At 36.3% G+C, this 19408-nt stretch overlaps 1 protein-coding gene across 1 annotated transcript in view; it reads right to left on the bottom strand.

Annotated features, from left to right (window-relative positions):
* Nucleotides 1–1711: 1711 nt before the first annotated feature.
* The window catches only part of abca5 (ATP-binding cassette, sub-family A (ABC1), member 5), a 33131-nt gene continuing 15434 nt past the window's right edge, over nucleotides 1712–19408 (bottom strand). Inside the window, exons 12-39 of the mRNA XM_063002941.1 lie at nucleotides 19204–19314; nucleotides 18386–18561; nucleotides 17629–17748; nucleotides 17399–17537; nucleotides 16753–16843; nucleotides 15345–15484; nucleotides 14767–14886; nucleotides 13508–13709; nucleotides 12813–12979; nucleotides 11585–11712; nucleotides 9956–10093; nucleotides 9711–9824; nucleotides 9357–9527; nucleotides 9070–9183; nucleotides 7930–8067; nucleotides 7288–7353; nucleotides 7120–7211; nucleotides 6898–7021; nucleotides 6558–6675; nucleotides 6340–6431; nucleotides 6012–6187; nucleotides 5766–5841; nucleotides 5293–5387; nucleotides 4739–4858; nucleotides 4080–4232; nucleotides 3868–3947; nucleotides 3720–3775; nucleotides 1712–3036 (exon numbers count right to left, since the gene is read on the bottom strand). Coding sequence (XP_062859011.1) covers nucleotides 2896–3036; nucleotides 3720–3775; nucleotides 3868–3947; nucleotides 4080–4232; nucleotides 4739–4858; nucleotides 5293–5387; nucleotides 5766–5841; nucleotides 6012–6187; nucleotides 6340–6431; nucleotides 6558–6675; nucleotides 6898–7021; nucleotides 7120–7211; nucleotides 7288–7353; nucleotides 7930–8067; nucleotides 9070–9183; nucleotides 9357–9527; nucleotides 9711–9824; nucleotides 9956–10093; nucleotides 11585–11712; nucleotides 12813–12979; nucleotides 13508–13709; nucleotides 14767–14886; nucleotides 15345–15484; nucleotides 16753–16843; nucleotides 17399–17537; nucleotides 17629–17748; nucleotides 18386–18561; nucleotides 19204–19314 — 3458 coding nt within the window. The 3' untranslated portion in view covers nucleotides 1712–2895. The remainder of the gene's footprint in view (nucleotides 3037–3719; nucleotides 3776–3867; nucleotides 3948–4079; nucleotides 4233–4738; nucleotides 4859–5292; nucleotides 5388–5765; nucleotides 5842–6011; nucleotides 6188–6339; nucleotides 6432–6557; nucleotides 6676–6897; nucleotides 7022–7119; nucleotides 7212–7287; nucleotides 7354–7929; nucleotides 8068–9069; nucleotides 9184–9356; nucleotides 9528–9710; nucleotides 9825–9955; nucleotides 10094–11584; nucleotides 11713–12812; nucleotides 12980–13507; nucleotides 13710–14766; nucleotides 14887–15344; nucleotides 15485–16752; nucleotides 16844–17398; nucleotides 17538–17628; nucleotides 17749–18385; nucleotides 18562–19203; nucleotides 19315–19408) is intronic.

Here is a 19408-nt window from a genome sequence, read left to right as displayed (position 1 = left end):
ATCAGGGTAAGCAGAGCGTTTTAAGTAAATAATACGCAAGTTTCCCCATAGCAATCATGCAAAAATATCCTGTTTGTAATAGACGACTCTTTAATTAGTCTTAGAGAACAGAATATCATAATATAATTTTTAATTGAGTGAATATCTTGGTCCAAACACATGTGTTGTTTAAAAGTATATTTTCCCATCTGAATAAATGAGTAAATAAATTGCATATACACAAGAGTTTAGCTAGGTAGATGGTAAACAAAAGTCATGAGATATTGTGACCAGCACAGCCTCTTTGCAATATATTTTACATTTAAATCAGCATGTTGTTTAATATCTAAAGCATATTTCATTATGTCTGGTTAAAACAATAGATTTAAACATATAACAGCCAAATGACCATGGCAATCAAAAGAAGTCCAAGTCACTAAAATGGCCAAGAACTGCCATTTAAACTTGAAGATCGACTACTTCTGAAAGCCTGCTAGAAGTTTGCAGGTTGATCTGAAATGCTGTATTTTTTTCAGTAGCCCACTGACTTACATGCAAGAGTATCATGTTTAGAAGATGCTGTAAACCATAAACCTGACCTAATTTATTTACGACAGCTTGCTTTAAAAAGTCAACAGCAAACACCAGATTCTAAGTAAGCTTGACCTGGCAAAGGTCTAAGAGCTCTGGTCTGCCAGGTTAATAAAAAACCAGTAACACTGAAAAAGACCATTTAACTAACAGGTTACTAAGCAAATTTTGCATGATTTATAAGGGGGTGTGACAAAAAACTGCAACCTAAATAGCCCTGCATATAACAACATAAATCAAACTTGGTAGATGTTTAAAAAGGGCTGGTTTAAAATGCTGGAGTCTTATTTACAGAATGCTGTAAACCTCACAAACATTTCTCCTAATTCAGCGAATGCAACTTGCTCTAAAAAGTCCATTGTTGTTGTAGGTTGCAACGGCCAGTGAGAGTAAACTAGCAAGTTTGTCAAGCTGTTCAAAACTCAGTAAGTTAGGCAAGTTGGATTAAGTAAATAGTTAGATATCAGTAAGGATTCGGCATGTTCCATTACTATATATGGCAGGAACAACCTTTCCAAAGGAAAAGGGCATTTTTTTATGATCGTGAACAAAGGCTTTTTTTTTTTGCTTGATATGTGTTTCAATGTGACATAGACAGACCTGTGTGAAACAACCTGGAAACAATGAACACCAAGGTCAATCCGTTTTGTTTATGGTCCTTAACTTTTTTATTTTTCCAATATTCATGGTCCAGCATCATCATCATATTTTATCACCACTTTATCCTGGGCAAGGTCACGGATTCACTGGGCACAATACAGTAATAAGCCGACCACTTCCCATGACATCGCCAATCATGTCTGGTGGTAGGTGGCTGACCGACAAATAATGCTGCTGGGGATTCGAACTCTGTGATCCCAGTGGTAGTGGTCTAGCGTAATTTACCGCTTCGCCACCCGAGGTCCAACATGGTTTAATACTCTGTCAATTTGTAACATAATTTTTAGAATGTTGAAAAATAGTAGTCCTCATTGTGCATATTCTGTTTAACAAAAGCCTCAATAATTTCTTAACAACCTTTTATACATAATAATGACAATCTGGCATAGTGTGCTGGATTCACACTCGTCTTATTGTTGTAATTTTTTTAGAATTAATGCTCGTCACTGACAAAACAAACATCCAATGAGAAAAGAAAAAATAAATAATGACAATTTTAATATGCGGTAAAAAATAAACTCCCAAACCTGAATTTAAAACAATTTCTTCTCTTTAAAGCTCATATAAACATAATCTTTGCAAAATATAATTAAACAGAGGGTACCATACACATCATCAGATACCATCACAGTTGCATCATGCTCTCAATGCCTTGCTCTGAAGACATTTTAAATCATTAAAACAGTTACGGAACAGAGCTGTCTGACATCAAAGCCATCAACATCAGCTCGAGGCCACGTTTCAGCTTCTTCTAAATCGGGAGTGCTACATGCGTCTTAGTGGAGTGCATGGGAAACTACATTCTATATTTAATCATTTACAACACTTAAGCTTTTCTACAGGAAGGCCACAGGCAGGTTTAAAAAAAAAAAGCAAGACCTTGAGGAAAAAACGTTATTTCATAAAATAATTTGCAATTCAGTCCCTTTTTATGTGTGCAGGTCCATGCCTTAATCAGGAGCCCATCTTTGGATAGCTGGACATCTCAGGGTCTGAAGCACATGCTGGTGTTGAAAAGGAGTTTGAGAGCTCCTCTGGTGCAGCAGAGACAGAGGACACTCCTCATGCCTCATGGTTGGGGTGTGAATCAGTCTCCACATGCTGGTATAGGTCAGCAGCTGTGCTGTTGTGCACCAACAAAGCCAGAAAAAAACAGCTTTGAGGCTGAGCAATGCAGCTACAAAGTTTCCTCCTCTGTAGCTTCCCTGTGCTTGTGAAGCTTCAAGCACATGCATCAAATCCTGAAAATATGATGTAGATTACCTTCCTGTATTGTATAATTCTAGAATAAAAATCTCATGCTACGAGAAAAAGCACCTTTTCAGTGTTGTGAGAAAGTTTAGTAACCAACTATTTCAAGTTGTGCTTCATGTTCATGATTCAAGACAGCGAAATCCAAAACTCCTGTTCTAATCCGAATCAGGTCAGAATTCAAAAATAAAACAAATTCTCTTTTTTTTTTAAAATGCCAGCACAAGTAAGTGACATACATACTGCAATCATGCTGGATGTGTCAGCGCCAGTGTCACTCCACGAGAATCCGAAAGACCTCATAATTGTAGGACCTTATACAGGGGGCGCCTACTATTTGGAGTAAAGAAGCTAGCACATGTACAGTGAGCCACAAGAAAATTATGAAAATCAGAGATGGCTGAAACTGCTGGCTCACAGCTGGTGCACAATGCTATCGGCGTGATTGATAGATGCTCTGCCGTCCTGTGGGAGCCTTTGCCACTGGAAGGTTGTGCTAAGAGAGCCCACTTCTTCCTCCTCATTCTCCTGCTCTTTAGCAAACTCCATAAAAACCTGAAAACACAAAACAAAAACCAGTAAGCATGTTAAAATCCCCCCAAAAAATCCAAAAATCAGTGAGTGCGTTAGGCCAGATGGGCTATTCTGCTGAATTGGTGCCATTTCCATCCCCAGGACATTACACGTATAAATGTACAGTATATGTGTCCTGTGTCCTGCACCTTGATCTGCAAATTTATAACACTGTCCCCACTCTCTAACACTAAACTTTACAATAAAATATAATAAGTAAAATCTTTCAGAAATCCTTTTGTCCTTGCATTGTTTGGTGACTCCATATCACATCTATATTTTTAATATTTATTTTCCATAAGAAATGTATAATAATGTGGTTAAAGTGTTTTAGTAATATCCCCAGAGTTTTACTCAAGTCCTGTTACCCTGAAGTAAGTTCTGCCTTTTTACCCCTGTATGTTTGATATAGTAACTCTGAGCAGATTAATCTCAATGTTCATTCCTGTTACCTACATTTTTCTTAGTTATTTTATTTTGGATAAATCACTACGCTGTACCCAGTGTTTTCATGCTTTTAGCATAAACTCCATGCTGCTATATTTTACATACTGTATTTACTAATTCTATGTTCAAAACTTGTTATTACTTTTAGTCCAAGTTACTACAAGCAAATAGCACCCATTCGATGGAATGGCCCAGATATATTACAGTATTTTACCAACCTGCTCAAGAGTTGATTGAGAAAAGTTGTATTCAGCAAAACAGAAGTCTCGCTTAGCTAAACGAAACCGGGGAAGAAAAATGGTTAGTAAATAGATTGTTCAGTTAATAAATAAAAATGTATTTAACACATTGTTCCGGGGCACTTACCACTTTCTAACTGAGCAAAAGCATTGGCCAGTGACTTCACATCCTCCATGGGAATCTTATACACCATTAGGGTGGCAAAACTGCAACCCAACACACATAGAAACACACACAATAGAAGCAGATAAACATGCATTAATTATTTATTCAACTGGCAGCTATGTCCAATTTGTTTAATAGCACTCTTACTGTCAAGTGCAGGCACATGTGCATACCTCTCCTGGCGTGCTGCGTGAGGAAAGATTCTGAGTATCTCCTTGTGCAGTAGTGCCACCTGCTGGAGGCCTGTGAGCTCTTCTCGAAGATTGATCTCCAGACTATATCCTCGACCGTACTTCCCCTTTAGGTGCTGTATGGAGCCAATACACCTGCAGAATGCACAACAGAAACACTTAAAGACCGACTTGTCAACAGATTCATGGGTTTAAAAGTCCACGCACCAAATAATTTTAATTATTTATTCATCACAATCATGTCTGTATGGCCAGACTGACCGATAGCACCGCTGTGGATTCAAACCCTGAAGATATTAGGCTAGCATTATCATCCTAAAAATATTAGGCTAGCATTATTTACAATTGCACCACCCAAACCCTGGTTAAATAGTTGTTTTCCATTTTTGTGCAACAAGTCTAGTAAAAAAATCATCAAGTAAATGAAAAACCTAGAACCATAAACCTGCAAAGACGAGAATTCAGTGTAGAAAAACCACAAGCAAAAAAAAAAAATCACACTCGCACATACTAAGAATAAGCATTTATAAAACCATAGCATAGCACACTGCGCTAGTAATATGAAAATGCATAATACAATACATTAATCCAACTGTGGATAATAAAAGACAAACTTCAGATCAAGCAAGAGCAAAACTAACCGTAGTTGCCCTGCGACCATAATAGCCACTCTGTCACACACAGCTTCTGCCTCCTCCATGTAATGAGTTGTCAAGATGGCGCCACGCTGTTTGTTCTTAAAAGCCACACGCATTGCTCTCCTAAGACAATTGTAACACAAATGGTACACCGTTACATTAAAAAACAAAAAAAGTTAAGTACAATCAATATAAATTTGTATAAAGACCTTTTAATGCCATCCCAAACATAAAATGAACAAGCGGTATTATATGACAGAATAAATAATAGTTTCACTTCGTATGCAAATATGCAGACACTTGCCCCAGTTTAAGACACACATAGCAATAATGTTCACTAAATATTCATTTAATCAGGCAAGTAAAAATGTAACAAATAAAATAAAAAATAAATATATACTTATACAGTGCTGTAAAAAAAAATTGCTCCCCTTTCAATTTCTTTTATTTTTGCATTTTTGTCACACTTAAATGTTTAAAATCATGACACTACTTAAGTTTTTTTTGCCATATTATAAAATAAGGCAAATACTCTATTTGTAAATACCACATCTTACCACATGCGCTGCTTAGACTTAGGGTCCATTCCAGCTGAAGGTTCATCTAGAAGAACAATTTGTGGGTTTCCCAACATGCTAAGAGCAAAACACAACTGCAAACACAAAGATCAGAGCTTATTTACATTTAAGATTCCTTTAAAGTCAAAACTGACTGGGTGCTTTCTTTGTTTAGCTCAAAAATTGGCTTAAAAATTGACAAACCAGAAAAAAAACATTGCAACATTAATATAACAAACATTATTTAACAAACCAAAGTGGCTTATGTTAAGTAATTTAAATAGAAAAGTGAATAAAAAAATAATATGTTATTCATAATAAACTGTCAAATTGCTGGGTGCATATTCATATTTTGACTGCTGAAACAGAAATTAAATTAATTATGATTACACATCACTAATGAAAAAGCTTGTTGAATGTAGCTGAGGATTTCAAGATCATACGATTACACGAGCTTTGAATGTTGGTCTTACCTTTCTCTTAAGGCCAGCAGACAAATTTTTAGCCTGTTTATGTACATGCTCCTTCAACTCCAGTGCATTAACCACACTAGAAACAAAAACATAATTATTAAAAAAGGTCCCCTCATAATTGTTCTATTAACATAAACAGACTCTATTGAAACAAGAGAAAAAATAATTAAATGTGAGGTATCCCCCAAAACTATAGTACTGAAGAGCATAACCATGGATACATGGTAAATGTAAAAGTAAAGGTACCGCCTGATAATGCCAGGTACTTCATGGTGGTGTAAGCCTTTGATGGCAGCATAGATCTCAAGATGCTCTTGCAGAGTGATCCGAGGCCAAAGTGAGTTCACCTGAGGGCAGTAACCGATGTGCTCCAGTGGGTTATCCACAGGTCTGAACTCTGTGCCATAGTCTCCCATCAAAATCTGCAAAACAATGGAGCCTGTCTTAACCTACCCACCTTTGGACAATTAATCATATTTCACAAAGTCTGTAAAATAATAATCTAATCTTTTAAACTAGATGTGTTAACAACAAGGATATCAGTACATAACTGATAGTAAGGTGAAGTACACACTTGTCCTGCAGTGGGAGTTGACTCTCCAGAAAGCATGTGCATGATGGTGCTTTTTCCTGCTCCATTAGGTCCCAACAGCCCCAGGACCTCACCTAAACAAATCAGACAAGATGTGTACTTTATGTTGACATACACTCTCGCAGCCAAAATGCAGACAGACGATTAATTTAAATATGATCCTATTTATGGAATGAGCCTGACAGAATGAAGAGACGTACCCTTCCGAACGCAAAATGAGATGTTCTTGGCTGCCACTCTTTTCTTCTTACTAAGGGAGAAGGCCTCTCTCTTGGCCAAATACTCCTTTCTCAGATTACTCACAACCACTGCTGGTTTCTAAGCACATGCATACAGAAAGCCACTCATTACAAATTTAAAACTGTAAGAACCAACATGTTTACATTCACAGTAAACTTTTAACTTATAAAAAAGTCTTTTGATCATCACTAAATCATTTGTGCCCAGTAATCGTCTTTAACATGTAAACTGGTAATCTTTAATCTAGTCATTCTGTATTAAATTGTGTAAAAGCAAAATGAATAGTTATCTAATTCAAACCTCTTCACAGCACTGACAGGTGAGGGCCTCCTTTACTCGAGCCTTTTCCACCAAAACATCCTCATCCTCATCAACATTTTCTTCCGGGTTCCGCTGCACTTTACCTTTGGATTTGCTGGAAATTCTAAATTAAAAAGAGATTATTGTTTAACAGAATAATGTAACTGAATGACAAGTCAAATGAAGGCAGCTAATCTAATACTATAAAAAAGAAATACTAACCTGCACAGCTGGTCATTTTTCATAGTTTGGCCACCATAGCGGATCTCCAACCATCGCAGCAAGAAGAGCAGCAAAATGCACTGGAAATAGGGCTGCAAACACCATAAAATACACAATCTAACAATTTTCGTCATGCATGTTAGAAAACAAAAAGTCTGAGTGACTTACAGCTATAACAGCAATAAGTAGATTTTTCCACAGGAACTCCTCATGGAAAGTCAGAAAGAACGTGGCCTGTAAATAGATAATAATTCAATATTTATTTTTGCTAAGAAAACTAAGTTTTAAATTAGGCAGTTTGATATTTACTTGATGATTTAACGTCATGTTTTACACACTTTGGTTACATTTATGACAGGATTCATAAGTTCAAGTCTTTAATGTCAAACACAGTCACGGAGAATTTTGTATCTCCAATTCACCTCACTTGCATGTCTTTGGACTGTGGGATGAAACCGGAGCTCCCGGAGAAAACCCATACAGACACAGAGGGAACATGTCTTGCATATACATAAAGAAAAAGGTTTATTTAAAAAAATGACAGAAAAAGCTTTTTTACAGGGACTTATTCTTTTTGGAAATTACAATTCACTTTATGTCCATGATTGAATATGTGCAGAGTGGTTTAAATGTTGAACAAATTATTATTCAAGTTTACCCAGACTTGAGAATTAATTGGCCAATTTAGATTAATTTTTATGCAAGGTTCAGAGAAGATGAATTACATGTAAAGAATTATTAATAACAATAACAGACAGGCTTAATTAGAATCTTACTTCTTTTTAAAAGACAAATGTAATAAATATTTACCTTGGTAATGCAATTAAGGCAGCCCATTAGAGGGTACAGTGGGTTGAAAAAACATAATGCATTATGTAGTAGACGTGTCAGTGCAGGACTTTCATTCACAAAAGCCAGCTGGACTACAGAAGCAGAGACAACACAAACCTAAACAAATAAAAACACACAAATACTTAGCTAGAATTTCAGAATATTAATGTAGACAACTCAATAGAACGTATCAGTATTACATTTTCTTATGAAATGTAATTGTACAGTACTATGGTATCAATTCTTCAGTAGGATAATTGGTCATTTAGGGCACTTATGCATGGTTTAGTCTATTGAATTATACCCTGGTGCATTTCTTTTAGGCAGGATGAAAAAGCATCAGTTGCGGTGTGCATTTCCAGAGTAACAACCATGGTGCAACAATAAGTGTATTTTGGGTTGCAACCTGCATTTTTTTACATGCCAGATAATTGAACTGCCATCAGAAAAGGTAAAGTAAGCACCAGTGCAAGTACAAATGCTGCTCTAATGAAAAATCTCGACCAATGAATTTGACTGTAACCTTATAAAGTAAAACAGAGATTAGGAAGTAAGGCTAAGAAACAATAGTGGCTGATCGCCAAAAGGCCTTGTTTATTTACATAAGTAGGAAGCGCAATGTGACATGACCTGCATAAATATATTTGGGTTCTAACACAGAGCAAAAGATGCTATGCGAACCATCTCAGCCTTATTTCTTGTAATAAACCTCTTTCCTTATTCAACATCTTGTATGATTTTTTTTTTTTAGGGACCCTTGATCTCCAGAATAGATTTTTTGTGCATTGACACATAAGAAAATGCTGGCTACAGTTTACAGAAATACTGATGTCTGGTCTGTTCTTCATTTATTATGAACACTTGATTCTTAGCTCTTATTTTTATGTGCTCTTTAAGTTTCGCTTAGGTTAAAGCATTATTTTATGGGGTATTCAATATACACTTTTGCACATAAAATAAATTATTCTATTATTCCCAGCCTTCCCAGTGACACAAAAGCCTGATAATTGTATGCTAGGGAAGTAAGAAAACATTCCACAATAAGACCAAAAAGTACTTTTAAATGACCTCGTGTTCTGTGAAACTTAGCTTGTGCTGATATCTCTGTTTGTGACTTACCATCATAGAGACGACGGAGAAGAAGTCTCTGTTGCTCTGGACTTTGGCGAACATGAACGAGACACAATACGTAAAAAGGATTATGGCTGGACAGAATCCAATGAGACAGAGAATCTAAAGGCAAAAAAAAACAAAAATGAGCTTAAGCATATAGATGGTTAGAAATATAAATACAGGCATTTTACCAAATTAAAAATACAGTTAAATAAATCAAGATAAAAGCATTAACATATTAAGGTAGACAGTAAGCATAATTTTGTGTGTGTGCACATGAGCGTTTGCCTCACCACTGCCAATATGTTACTGTCGGAGAGCAGGTTTGTGGAGTGAAAGGCAAACAACGTGCTGGTCATGCAGATAAGGATGAGGTAGTAGAAGGGGATGTCTACAGCCGCCTGGCCACACCAGTACGCAGACGGCAACAGGCCAGAAATCCGTAGTGTTGAACAGCATTTTATCTAAAGCACATTAAACATCTCATACTTCAATGACAACCTTCAGATATAGTATTACACAAATCCTTATACAAGTAGATATTACACCAAATTACATATGGAATTATGAGGCATTTTAAATGAAATACATGTTAAACATTGTAAAAGTAGTGTACAGCTTATAAGCATTACTTTACACATAATTACCTCTCTATCTCTCGTGTGGTCCATCGCAAAATAAGCTGGCATGCCAGCTGCCAGCATAGCCAATATAACAGCCTCAATGTAAACCAGAGCATATGATGTTGAATCTGGAATTTGCTAAGATTTAAATTAAAAATACATTAATTAACAGATCAACATTATACAAATACTTAAGTATTAATTGTATTCTTTAAAAACAAACAAAAAAAAAAAACAGTATAAATAGGCATTACGGTACTTGTACTTACATAGTCGAAAGGTTTAGTCCAAGCATTGATGTGCCCAGTGCCATTTAACCCTCTGAGCAAGGCATTGCTTAGGATATTCACAGCCATGGGCAGAGAATGCACTGTGGTACTGTTGAAGGCTACGCTGTAACTGAAACCCTACACAGAAAAGAAATGAGAGAGGGATTTACTTAGTATTTAGTAAAGTTAACTGATGATTATGATCATGATACAAAAAGGATTTTCCATTTGCATATCTGAGTGCCACTGACCATGAAGAGCCACTATATTGATTAATACCCATCAGCCAGTAATGCACAAACTATTTCTGCTCTATAGCTCTCAGTCCGAGAGGATCAAGAGCACAAATTAGAAACTCCACTACAATTCAGCTGAAATATGCTGGCCGCCCACACTCTAATGCATTAAAAGGCTAATTTAAGTGCGTTCAAAACAGCAGTTTCAAGTACCTTTGAACATTTCCTGTTAATGAGCTTTATTAAATAACTATTGTCAATTGCAATCAAAATTATTCAACCCCCCATTGCAAATTAGGTTTGTAAACAAAATTTACAAATATTCAATTGCTTGTGATAAACCAATCAAACAAGAACGATTTAAACAGCTCAACACAACTAATATAACAAGCGTTTTCTCCAAATTTAACACAAATGTAACACACCAAAGAAATTCTTTGCAAAGATTTGAAAAAGGCACGCAAAACCAATAATGTAAGTGAACTGGATGCCATAGCTTATGGGAAATGGGCTGAGACTTCTCAGGAACACTGCCAGAAGCATGTTTGCAGCTAATCATAAAAGCAAAATGACACTCTACCAAGTACTGAAGACCCTTGTTATGAAAGACTTGAATAGTTGAGACTGCTCTAATCATTAAAAGTGGCATTTTGTGTTGAATTAAAAGTTGAATTAAAAGTGAAATAGTGTGGTAGAAACCACTTGTTATATTAGTTGTGATGAGTTATTTAAATTGCTTGAATTATTATAATCACAACTGTATTATATATGCATCACTACCATTAAAATCCTTCTTACTGTATGGTGCCTTGTGTGAATCAATGAAACAGAGAGCTATGTCGAATGAAGTCTCCAATGGCAGGAAGTTCTTAGACTTCAGAGTTGCCAGACTAAACCTATCTAAACCTATACTGGGCAGCAGCAGTAATATAGGACAATATCAAGAGGAAGCGATGACGGGTTGACATTGATTAAGGTGACACGAAACAACCTCTTTTCTCTGCACCTAAATAGAAACTAAACAATCAATCAATCAAAAAAGCAGATTTTTGTACTAGAGTAACTTCTGCACTTCTGTAGGTTGCTCTGGATAAGAGTGTCTAAACGTTAAACACTGTAAATGTAAATATGCAACATAAAACTAAAATAGCATTTCAAGTTTTACAGTGGTCTAGTCAAAGTGTTCAAACCATAAACATATGGTACAGGAATAGGTTTTATTTAAAAAAAGATAATTGCCCTAGCCCTTAGGCTAATTATGTCTTTGTGAATAATAGCATGATGAGGTGGACTTCCCAAACAAAATTCAAAGCACAATTCTCAAAATGCACCACATAAATGCAGTAATAACAATGTTTTAATGGGCTTTATGCAATAAGATACTGTAACTTACTTTACTTGAGCCTGTTACATTAATGGCAGCACTGTGAGGTGCAGCAGACATGTAGTCCTGTTTGTTCATCATTTCCACCTTAATGTCCTGAGCTTTGAGGTTCTGAATGAAGCTTGATATATCAGAGTCTGAAAAAGGAAACACAAACGAAAGAAAGAAATATAATTTACATTTTAGGCATTTACCAGACGCTTTTGTCCAAAGCAGCTTACATTATACAGTCTAAGCAAGTCAGTGTTAAGGGCCTTGCTCAAGGGCCCAACAGTGGCAACCTGGCAGTGGTGGGGTTTGAACTAGCAACCTTCTGCTTACTAGACCAGTACCTTAACCGCTAGGCTACCTATAATCATATAATCTGTGTTAAGGTTAAAATTAGCATTAAGGGTTGCAACAACTTAGTAGCAAAATCGATAAAAAACGGTCATCAAAATAGATGGCAACCAATTTCATTATCGATTGGCTGGTCCATTATTTATTCCATTCTAACATGGTTCAGTATGAAGCTGCTGATGAATTGCTTTGGTCATGCTAGCATAAACTGAATCACAAATTCACTCCTAATTTGCACTGGCATGCATTTCACAGGTTACGACAGTTATTGCTTCCTCACACTAAGTAGTGAACAATGAAGCCAAGTCGAGTCATTTAGAATTTGTCTTGGCAGCTATTAGCTATAGTGCTCACAAAAAGCATGTCGGATGAATGGCAGAAGTATGTAAAGGAGCATGGTAAGTTTGTAAATGCACTGTATTAGATAAACAATCATTTAAAATAGTGCTGATTTATGGCATAGCTTGTGTTATAATGCGAGTAATAGTTCAGGTTGTTATTTGCTTAGGTGGTGAACTGTCTGTGTAGACGCCTAGTTGGCCGATAGCATCGAGTTAGCGTAACAGACATGATTGGCTACGTCTGAGGTGGGATTAGCTGACGGCCTGCAATGGACTGATGCCCTGTCAAGAGTATTCATGTCTTGCACCCAGTGTATCCCCGTAAAACCTGACCCGCCGTGACCCTAATAAGGCTAAAGCCGCCAATAAAAATTTAATGAATAAAAAAAATCTGTTACTTGGCAACACAAGTGAGCTAAACATTTTATTTAAAGGTACTCATCTATCATTAAGTAATTAAAGAAGCCACATTAAACTTATGAAAATAAGTAAATAGTCTGCATGACTGAACACCCTTTTTAAATTCAATTTGCCAAATGAAAAGCATGCAAACAGACCTGTGGAGTTGAGCACAAGCAAGCTGGTGGCATATTTGTGAGGTGCTGCATGGTTCCGAAGGAGATAAATAGGCTGGAACTGTCTCTGAGGGGAGTGGATCTGAATATTTCCTGTAGCCAGTGACAAAACCAGCACCGCAGTCAAGAACACCAGGAACAACGTCACACTAAAGTAATAGAGGAAAAAATAAACATGAAAAAGTAAGAGATAGAAAAGACCAAAACAGATCTGCTAATATTCAATCTAAAAAAATGTAGCGATAAGGCACATAGTCAATCAGGATTGTCTACATCAGATAGATAAGAATGTGAAAATATGTTTTATGGTCTTGTTTTGTTTGGACAGTCCATTTCAGCTTTCTGTGAAATGGACAGGTGAGGCAGATTGCCAAAGAAACCCAAATGACAAAGACGTGTGTAAACAGAGGTCCTAAATTTTAAATATGGTAATTCTGCAACATTAAGGAATGTGAATAAAAGGTAAAAGCCTTACACAAACAGAAAGTCTGATGTGTGACAGTAAGTCTGATGTGTGACCAGGCCTTCAGTCAGAATGTGTGTGAATTTTGTGCATGCATGTTTGTTTTAATAAATGTGCCACAGAAAATATACAAAATAAAGATTATATTTTATCTAAGCTGTTCACAGGTAAATGCTTTGATGTGTCACTTTGACAATGCAATATCTGTAATCACTTGTATATGATGGGTTTTCTCTCCCTCTGCAGGTTGAGTATATGAAGCCAGGCCACAGTGGTGAATTGCTGCCTCCAGAGTGCATGACCAGTCACAGAATCGTTCCTGCCCTCAGAGAACGTCAGCAGTCTCTGATCCATGTCATCCAGAGAAGACGCATCACCCTCCTCTTCCACCTTATCCTGGTTAAACACACTGTAGTCTGCACCAGAACAGACAAGCTTAGGTCAAATGTGGACTTAGTTAAGTATTTAAACATATAGTTTACTGTGACATATGGTCCAGGAAAAGCAGAGCGATAAATTAACAGCATGCACTTGAATAAGACAGATTGTTTTTGGAATTGTCTCCACCTTTAAAGAAGACTAATGTTAATGGTTCATTTAAACTATGAATGTTAATCCCAACAAAAGAACAGCCTAGCCACTGGGAGGTGCACATGTCAATCTGCTCTTAGGTGCCAGTACCAAAACCAGATCAAATAAGGTGGGTTGTGTCAAAAAATGCATCCGGCGAAAAACTACGTCAGTTCAGGTATGCGGACCAGAATGTACTGATGTGGCGAACCCTAACACGGGAGCATTTAAAAGAAAAAAAATCTATTAGGTTTATTAGGCTGCAGTTCACATGCTACCAGGGTACAATGTACTGTACTGTTTAAGAGCTGGGTCTGCTTTTTGTTTTAGCCTCATTTCTCTGTGCCAGTAACATTCTGTTTCCTGTTGTCTGTGTAAAAAGGGAAGTTATGGTTTAGTGGTTAAAATCTGGTGTTCTGATAGAAGTTAAAAGTTCACTGTTAAGCCCTCGATCACAAGTTGGAACTGCATGTGTATGAACAAAATGTGCTATTAGTACAATTTTGTATTAATTTGGTAGGCCCAGGTGTCAATGTTAAAAAAAAGAAATAAAATGCATTTTTATTGTGATATATAGAGATATGCATGTGTAGTACAACAAAGGTCTTTTCTTTACTAGTGCCGGATTGTTAAAATTGTAAAATCGTGGGTCAGAATGCATGATCGTCCATTACTTACAACCCCTAGAACCAGAGAAAGTTTAGAGTCAAACACTGGCTGGTGGGCAGGGCTGGGATTCGAGCCCTAAACCTTTCAGAAATAGTTAATGTTAAAGTTAGCTACCAAAATAAGTCCAAAAAATGCCACATTTAAGGTTCTTTAAAAAGAGCTAAATCATTTACATAAATCAATAAGATATAAATATTAGTCTATCTGCTCTGCAAGTGTAAATCCGTCTCTCACCTGCTTGGTCCACTTCGGCTTCAGCCTCCAGACGCAGAAACACGTCTTCTAATGTCGTCATGGAAACACCATAGTTAATGATGCCCAGGTCAGTCCTTTCGTCAAGCTTAGCAAACAGCCCTTAATGCAAGATGAGAAGCAATGACTTCACCCAAGCATGTGATAAAATACAAGCATTTGCATCAAACCACACTAATCAATAAATCAATGGCTTCATTTCTCATGTCGTTAATGAATCAAAACATGCAAAATGCCATACCCAGTTTTAACCAAAAAACAAACAAAATGTGCAGTGCATGACAAATTATTTTTGACTCCAGTTGTGCCACCTTCTTAAACAAAATTCTCAGAACCCTGCAAATTTCCACTTAAACACTTAAGTGTGTAGTTCTTATTGATTGATCTCGTTAATCGTCACTGCCCATTAGACGGCAGCAAATAATCTGATCATAAATTTAGAAAATAGTGCAAGATACACAAAACACAACCAGTATTGCTACAGTGATTGCTTTTTAGTTACTTACAAGGTCCGGTGTCTTATGACAGACGGAAAAGCAGAAGGTTAACAGAAGCCAAACCTGGGAATGTTTCCATGCTCTCAAATGGCAATGTGAATGTGAGTTCAGCTTCTTGTTGCCTTGACAACTGAGCCTTCAAAACATGTTGCTTGACCAACGAAACGAGGCTGTCTACATCACAGGTTTCAGTCACAGACATCCTACACAATGTAAAAATCACATGTTCAGAGAAAGGCAGCATCTTGTTATGAACAGACTTGTCATCTTGCTTTTCAAACACATACAAATCCAATAAACCACACACCGATCTGTGTGGTAAACAAATCAAGGTACTGTTGGAAAATTGAATGCAGACTATCAAAATGTCAAGGGATCAACAGTAAAATGACATTGAAATAATAACATATAAGAATGTACATTCATATGTGCTGTCTAAAAACCTGTTAATAATATTAACTTGTGTTAATAATATTTAAAAATGTCAGGTGTGCTGATAACAGGACCAGTTACATGATCAGATATGCAAGAAATCAGTTCCTGATCCAATTACAAGCATATGCATGTACAGAATTCAGAAAGTCTAGGAGAACGAAAAATGGAAAAAAACTAATTCTGAGAGGTTTGATGGTGATGGAGTACTTGGTGTTGCTGGGATGGAAAGTGAGAGATAAAAAACAACAAAAAAAGCCAATGTTATTACAGATTATTTTTTAAATAATTATTTAAAGCTTACTGTTCTTAGAAATGCTCCTTTCGCAGTACAAATACAAGGAAAATTTAAATGAGATAAAATGTACTTTGTGAGTCGGCCACTACGAGTTCATTTATCCCTGATGAGTCGGAGAATATACCTGTATTTCATAAACGGTGCCTACCCCATGCCCCATTAACCTGAAATGCTCAATCAATGACACAGGAAACTGTATGCAAGTCAACCATAAAACTATTTACACCACCCATGTTTGCTCAGAGTGTGCTCAGAATGTATACTGGCTAAATGTAATGTTATAAACAAAAAAATGTATTGTCAAATTTAAGGCTATGCTATGTACAGATTTTTTTTCAGTAACAGGTCATTTGGAAATTAATTGGGAATGCAGATGATAACCAGTATATGATGGCTCAAAAAGTAAGATACATAATGGAGCTTCATATTAAGTCTTTATGCTTTATTGATTGAAAAACAGAATTACAGAATTACATACTGTACTCAAACTTTTCCTGACAACAATGGTGCAATTATAAAATGATAAATAGTTTTACCTTTATATTGGCGCATGATCCGAATAACTATTTTTGTTTAAAAAATATTTTAGATTGTTCAAAAAAACTTTAATGTATCAAAGTGTAGTCTTTCATTATTTAAATTATAAACAGGCCTAAAAAAAAAAAATCAAAATGCAGCTGTACAAAGAGCTAATCCATGCAAATTCTAATCCATGTTTTCAGTTTTTTCAGACACACTGACCTAAGGTGGTAACCAACACCACATTTGGTTTTGAGGTAGAGAGAGGATCCCACACATTTTAGCTGGCCTTGAGAGATGACTGCTTTACGATCTGTAAGATACGAGAATAAATATAGGAAGAATATTATTACAACATTTAGTATACAAACTCCAATCTGAAAAAGTTGGAACATTTTGTAAAATGTAATAAAAACTAAAATCCTGGATTTGTTAATTATTTTATTTTATTTTTTTTTTTATTTATTTTTTTTTTTTTAACAATAAAAGTACACAAAAGATTGTAACTTTGTAAATATATATATAAGAATTTGAGGCCTACAACATTCTAAAAATGTAATTATTAAAAAAAGTGATGTAACTGTGTTAAACAAGTCTTTGTCTCGATACAACACTTTAGCTGCTCAACAGTATGTAGTCACTGGTCTCTGATTCTCCTCAGCACCTTACATTTTTAATCAAAAAGGACTTGGAGTGCACCCTGTGTCTACAAATCCATGTTGTTGTAGCACATGCAGACTAAGGCCTGACATTGTCTTGCTGAAATAACCATAATAACCATTAATGTCCCAATTTTTCCAAAATAAGGTTTGTAAATAAAGACAGGGTGGAAGTATTTTCTGTGCTATTGATTGATGAAAAGCTGTACCTGCTAATATGTCTGCTTCATCCATATAGTGTGTGCTTAAGACAGTAACTCTGCCTGCTCTGCGACTCTTCAGAAGGGACCACACCTGATGGCGTGACACTGGGTCCATACCTGCTGTAGGTTCATCCAGGAGCAATATCTAACAGACACACAAACAAAGAGTCAAGCAAAACTCCATAGATAACCGAGATAAGACTAATACAACCAAGATATTGCACAATTTTCTCTACCTTAGGATCCCCAAGAATGGCAATGCCCACAGACAGCTTTCTCTTCTGACCACCACTCAGGTTCTTGGCCGGTGCATCCATGATCTTCTCCAGGTCTAGATCTTTTAAAACTTTCTTTACCTATAAAAATAAAATGTGAATGGTTTCAACAGAGAGACAATTTGGCATTTAAGCCAACCATACATGTAACCTTTATTTAAAGAAATAGATACTGTGTGTTTTTGATATTGCAGGTCATAATTTTATTATTTTTTATTTTTTTAGGTGATCGTGCATTTGCAGTTTATGCTCCGAGGCTATGGAACACTCTACCTCCTAATATTCGACAAGCACCTTCGGCCGCTGTTTTTAAATCACTCCTAAAAACATACCTTTATAAGCTGGCATTTGAACAGTGAGGAGCTGTGTTAATTTTAATTGTTTAGTCTATTTGTATTTGTTTTATTTTGTCTCTTACTCTGTATTTTTATTTGGTTCTTACTTTTTTAATATAATGTTGTGTTATGTATGCTTATTCGATGTACAGCACTTTGGTCAACGTAAGTTGTTTTAAGAGTGCTTTATAAATAAAATTTACTTACTTACTTACTTACATGTGCACAATATCTTCATTTTGTCTTTACATACATGGGCCAAAGAGACAACCCCCATACCCCTTTTCCTTCCAATTTGGTGATGTCCTGCTCCTTAACTGTAACTTTCCATGCCACAAAAAAACAAAGCAAAAGACTAAAGATCAATTATAGTAGGTTCTTACCTCAGTGTTGATGTCACCAGGCAGAATACCCTTAATGGCTGCAAAGATCTTTAGGTGCTCCTCTACAGTTAGCACGTCAAATATAATGTTGAACTGAGGGCAGATCCCCACAAGCTGCTTCATCTCAGCTCCGTCTGCTATCTCTGCCACTGGAGACCCATAAATTGTAGCAGTGCCTGGAGTTTTAAATGCAAGAACTGTCAATGCATAGGGTCTGCTTCTTATAGACATAGAAATGTAGATGAAACAGACAACTAAGTCAGACAAGAAAACCTAGACCTTGCAGTGAGTGATCCAATTAGCTGGCTCATGTGAAAGCACTGTCAACTGTTACAAAAACTGCTGGTACAGTTTCACTGTTTCTGTAAAATTCTGAGATACCGCAAATGTGTAAGAATTGGAAAGGATGTAAGACAGATAATTAGCCAGGAGCTTCACAGAGAAGTGATATACAGTAGCCTGTTTTCCTTACTCTGTTCGGGGTTTTTTCCCCTCCATGTTGGTTGATTAATGAATGAGAGGTTAACAATATTTTATTTAAGATTTCAATGCTGCAGTTTGTAGATTGTTAAAGTACCTAAATTGGCAGGTCTAGAGTGCATTACATATAGTAAATTGTTTGGCCTCCAGTTTTAGCTTAGTTTATTATGTTTCCAGGCAACCACAACAAAGAACAGATCAGACAGACACATCAACTCATTACCTTGTGCGATAAAATAAAAATGTCAATTGCTAGTAAATTTAAATAAAAAAAGAAAACAACTCATGCTCTACATTCACATTTCGTATTTAAACATATTCATCAGATCTTAACACACCTTCTGTTGGAGGGCAGATCCCACATAAGATGTTCATGAGGGTAGATTTTCCTGCTCCACTGTGACCCAACAGAGCTGTGATCTGTCCCTCATAGATGTCAAAAGTTAAACCTAAATTTCCACAAGATTACAAAAAAATAAGTTTGTGTAAATTACTAAGAAAAGAAAAAACATAATTCATACACTTAACAGCCACTTAAAAATC

The sequence above is a fragment of the Trichomycterus rosablanca genome, chromosome 10 (assembly GCF_030014385.1).
Source record: "Trichomycterus rosablanca isolate fTriRos1 chromosome 10, fTriRos1.hap1, whole genome shotgun sequence".
Lineage (NCBI taxonomy): Eukaryota > Metazoa > Chordata > Actinopteri > Siluriformes > Trichomycteridae > Trichomycterus > Trichomycterus rosablanca.
The sequence above is the reverse complement of the archived record's forward strand: the minus strand, read 5'-3'. Positions and strand labels throughout refer to the sequence as shown.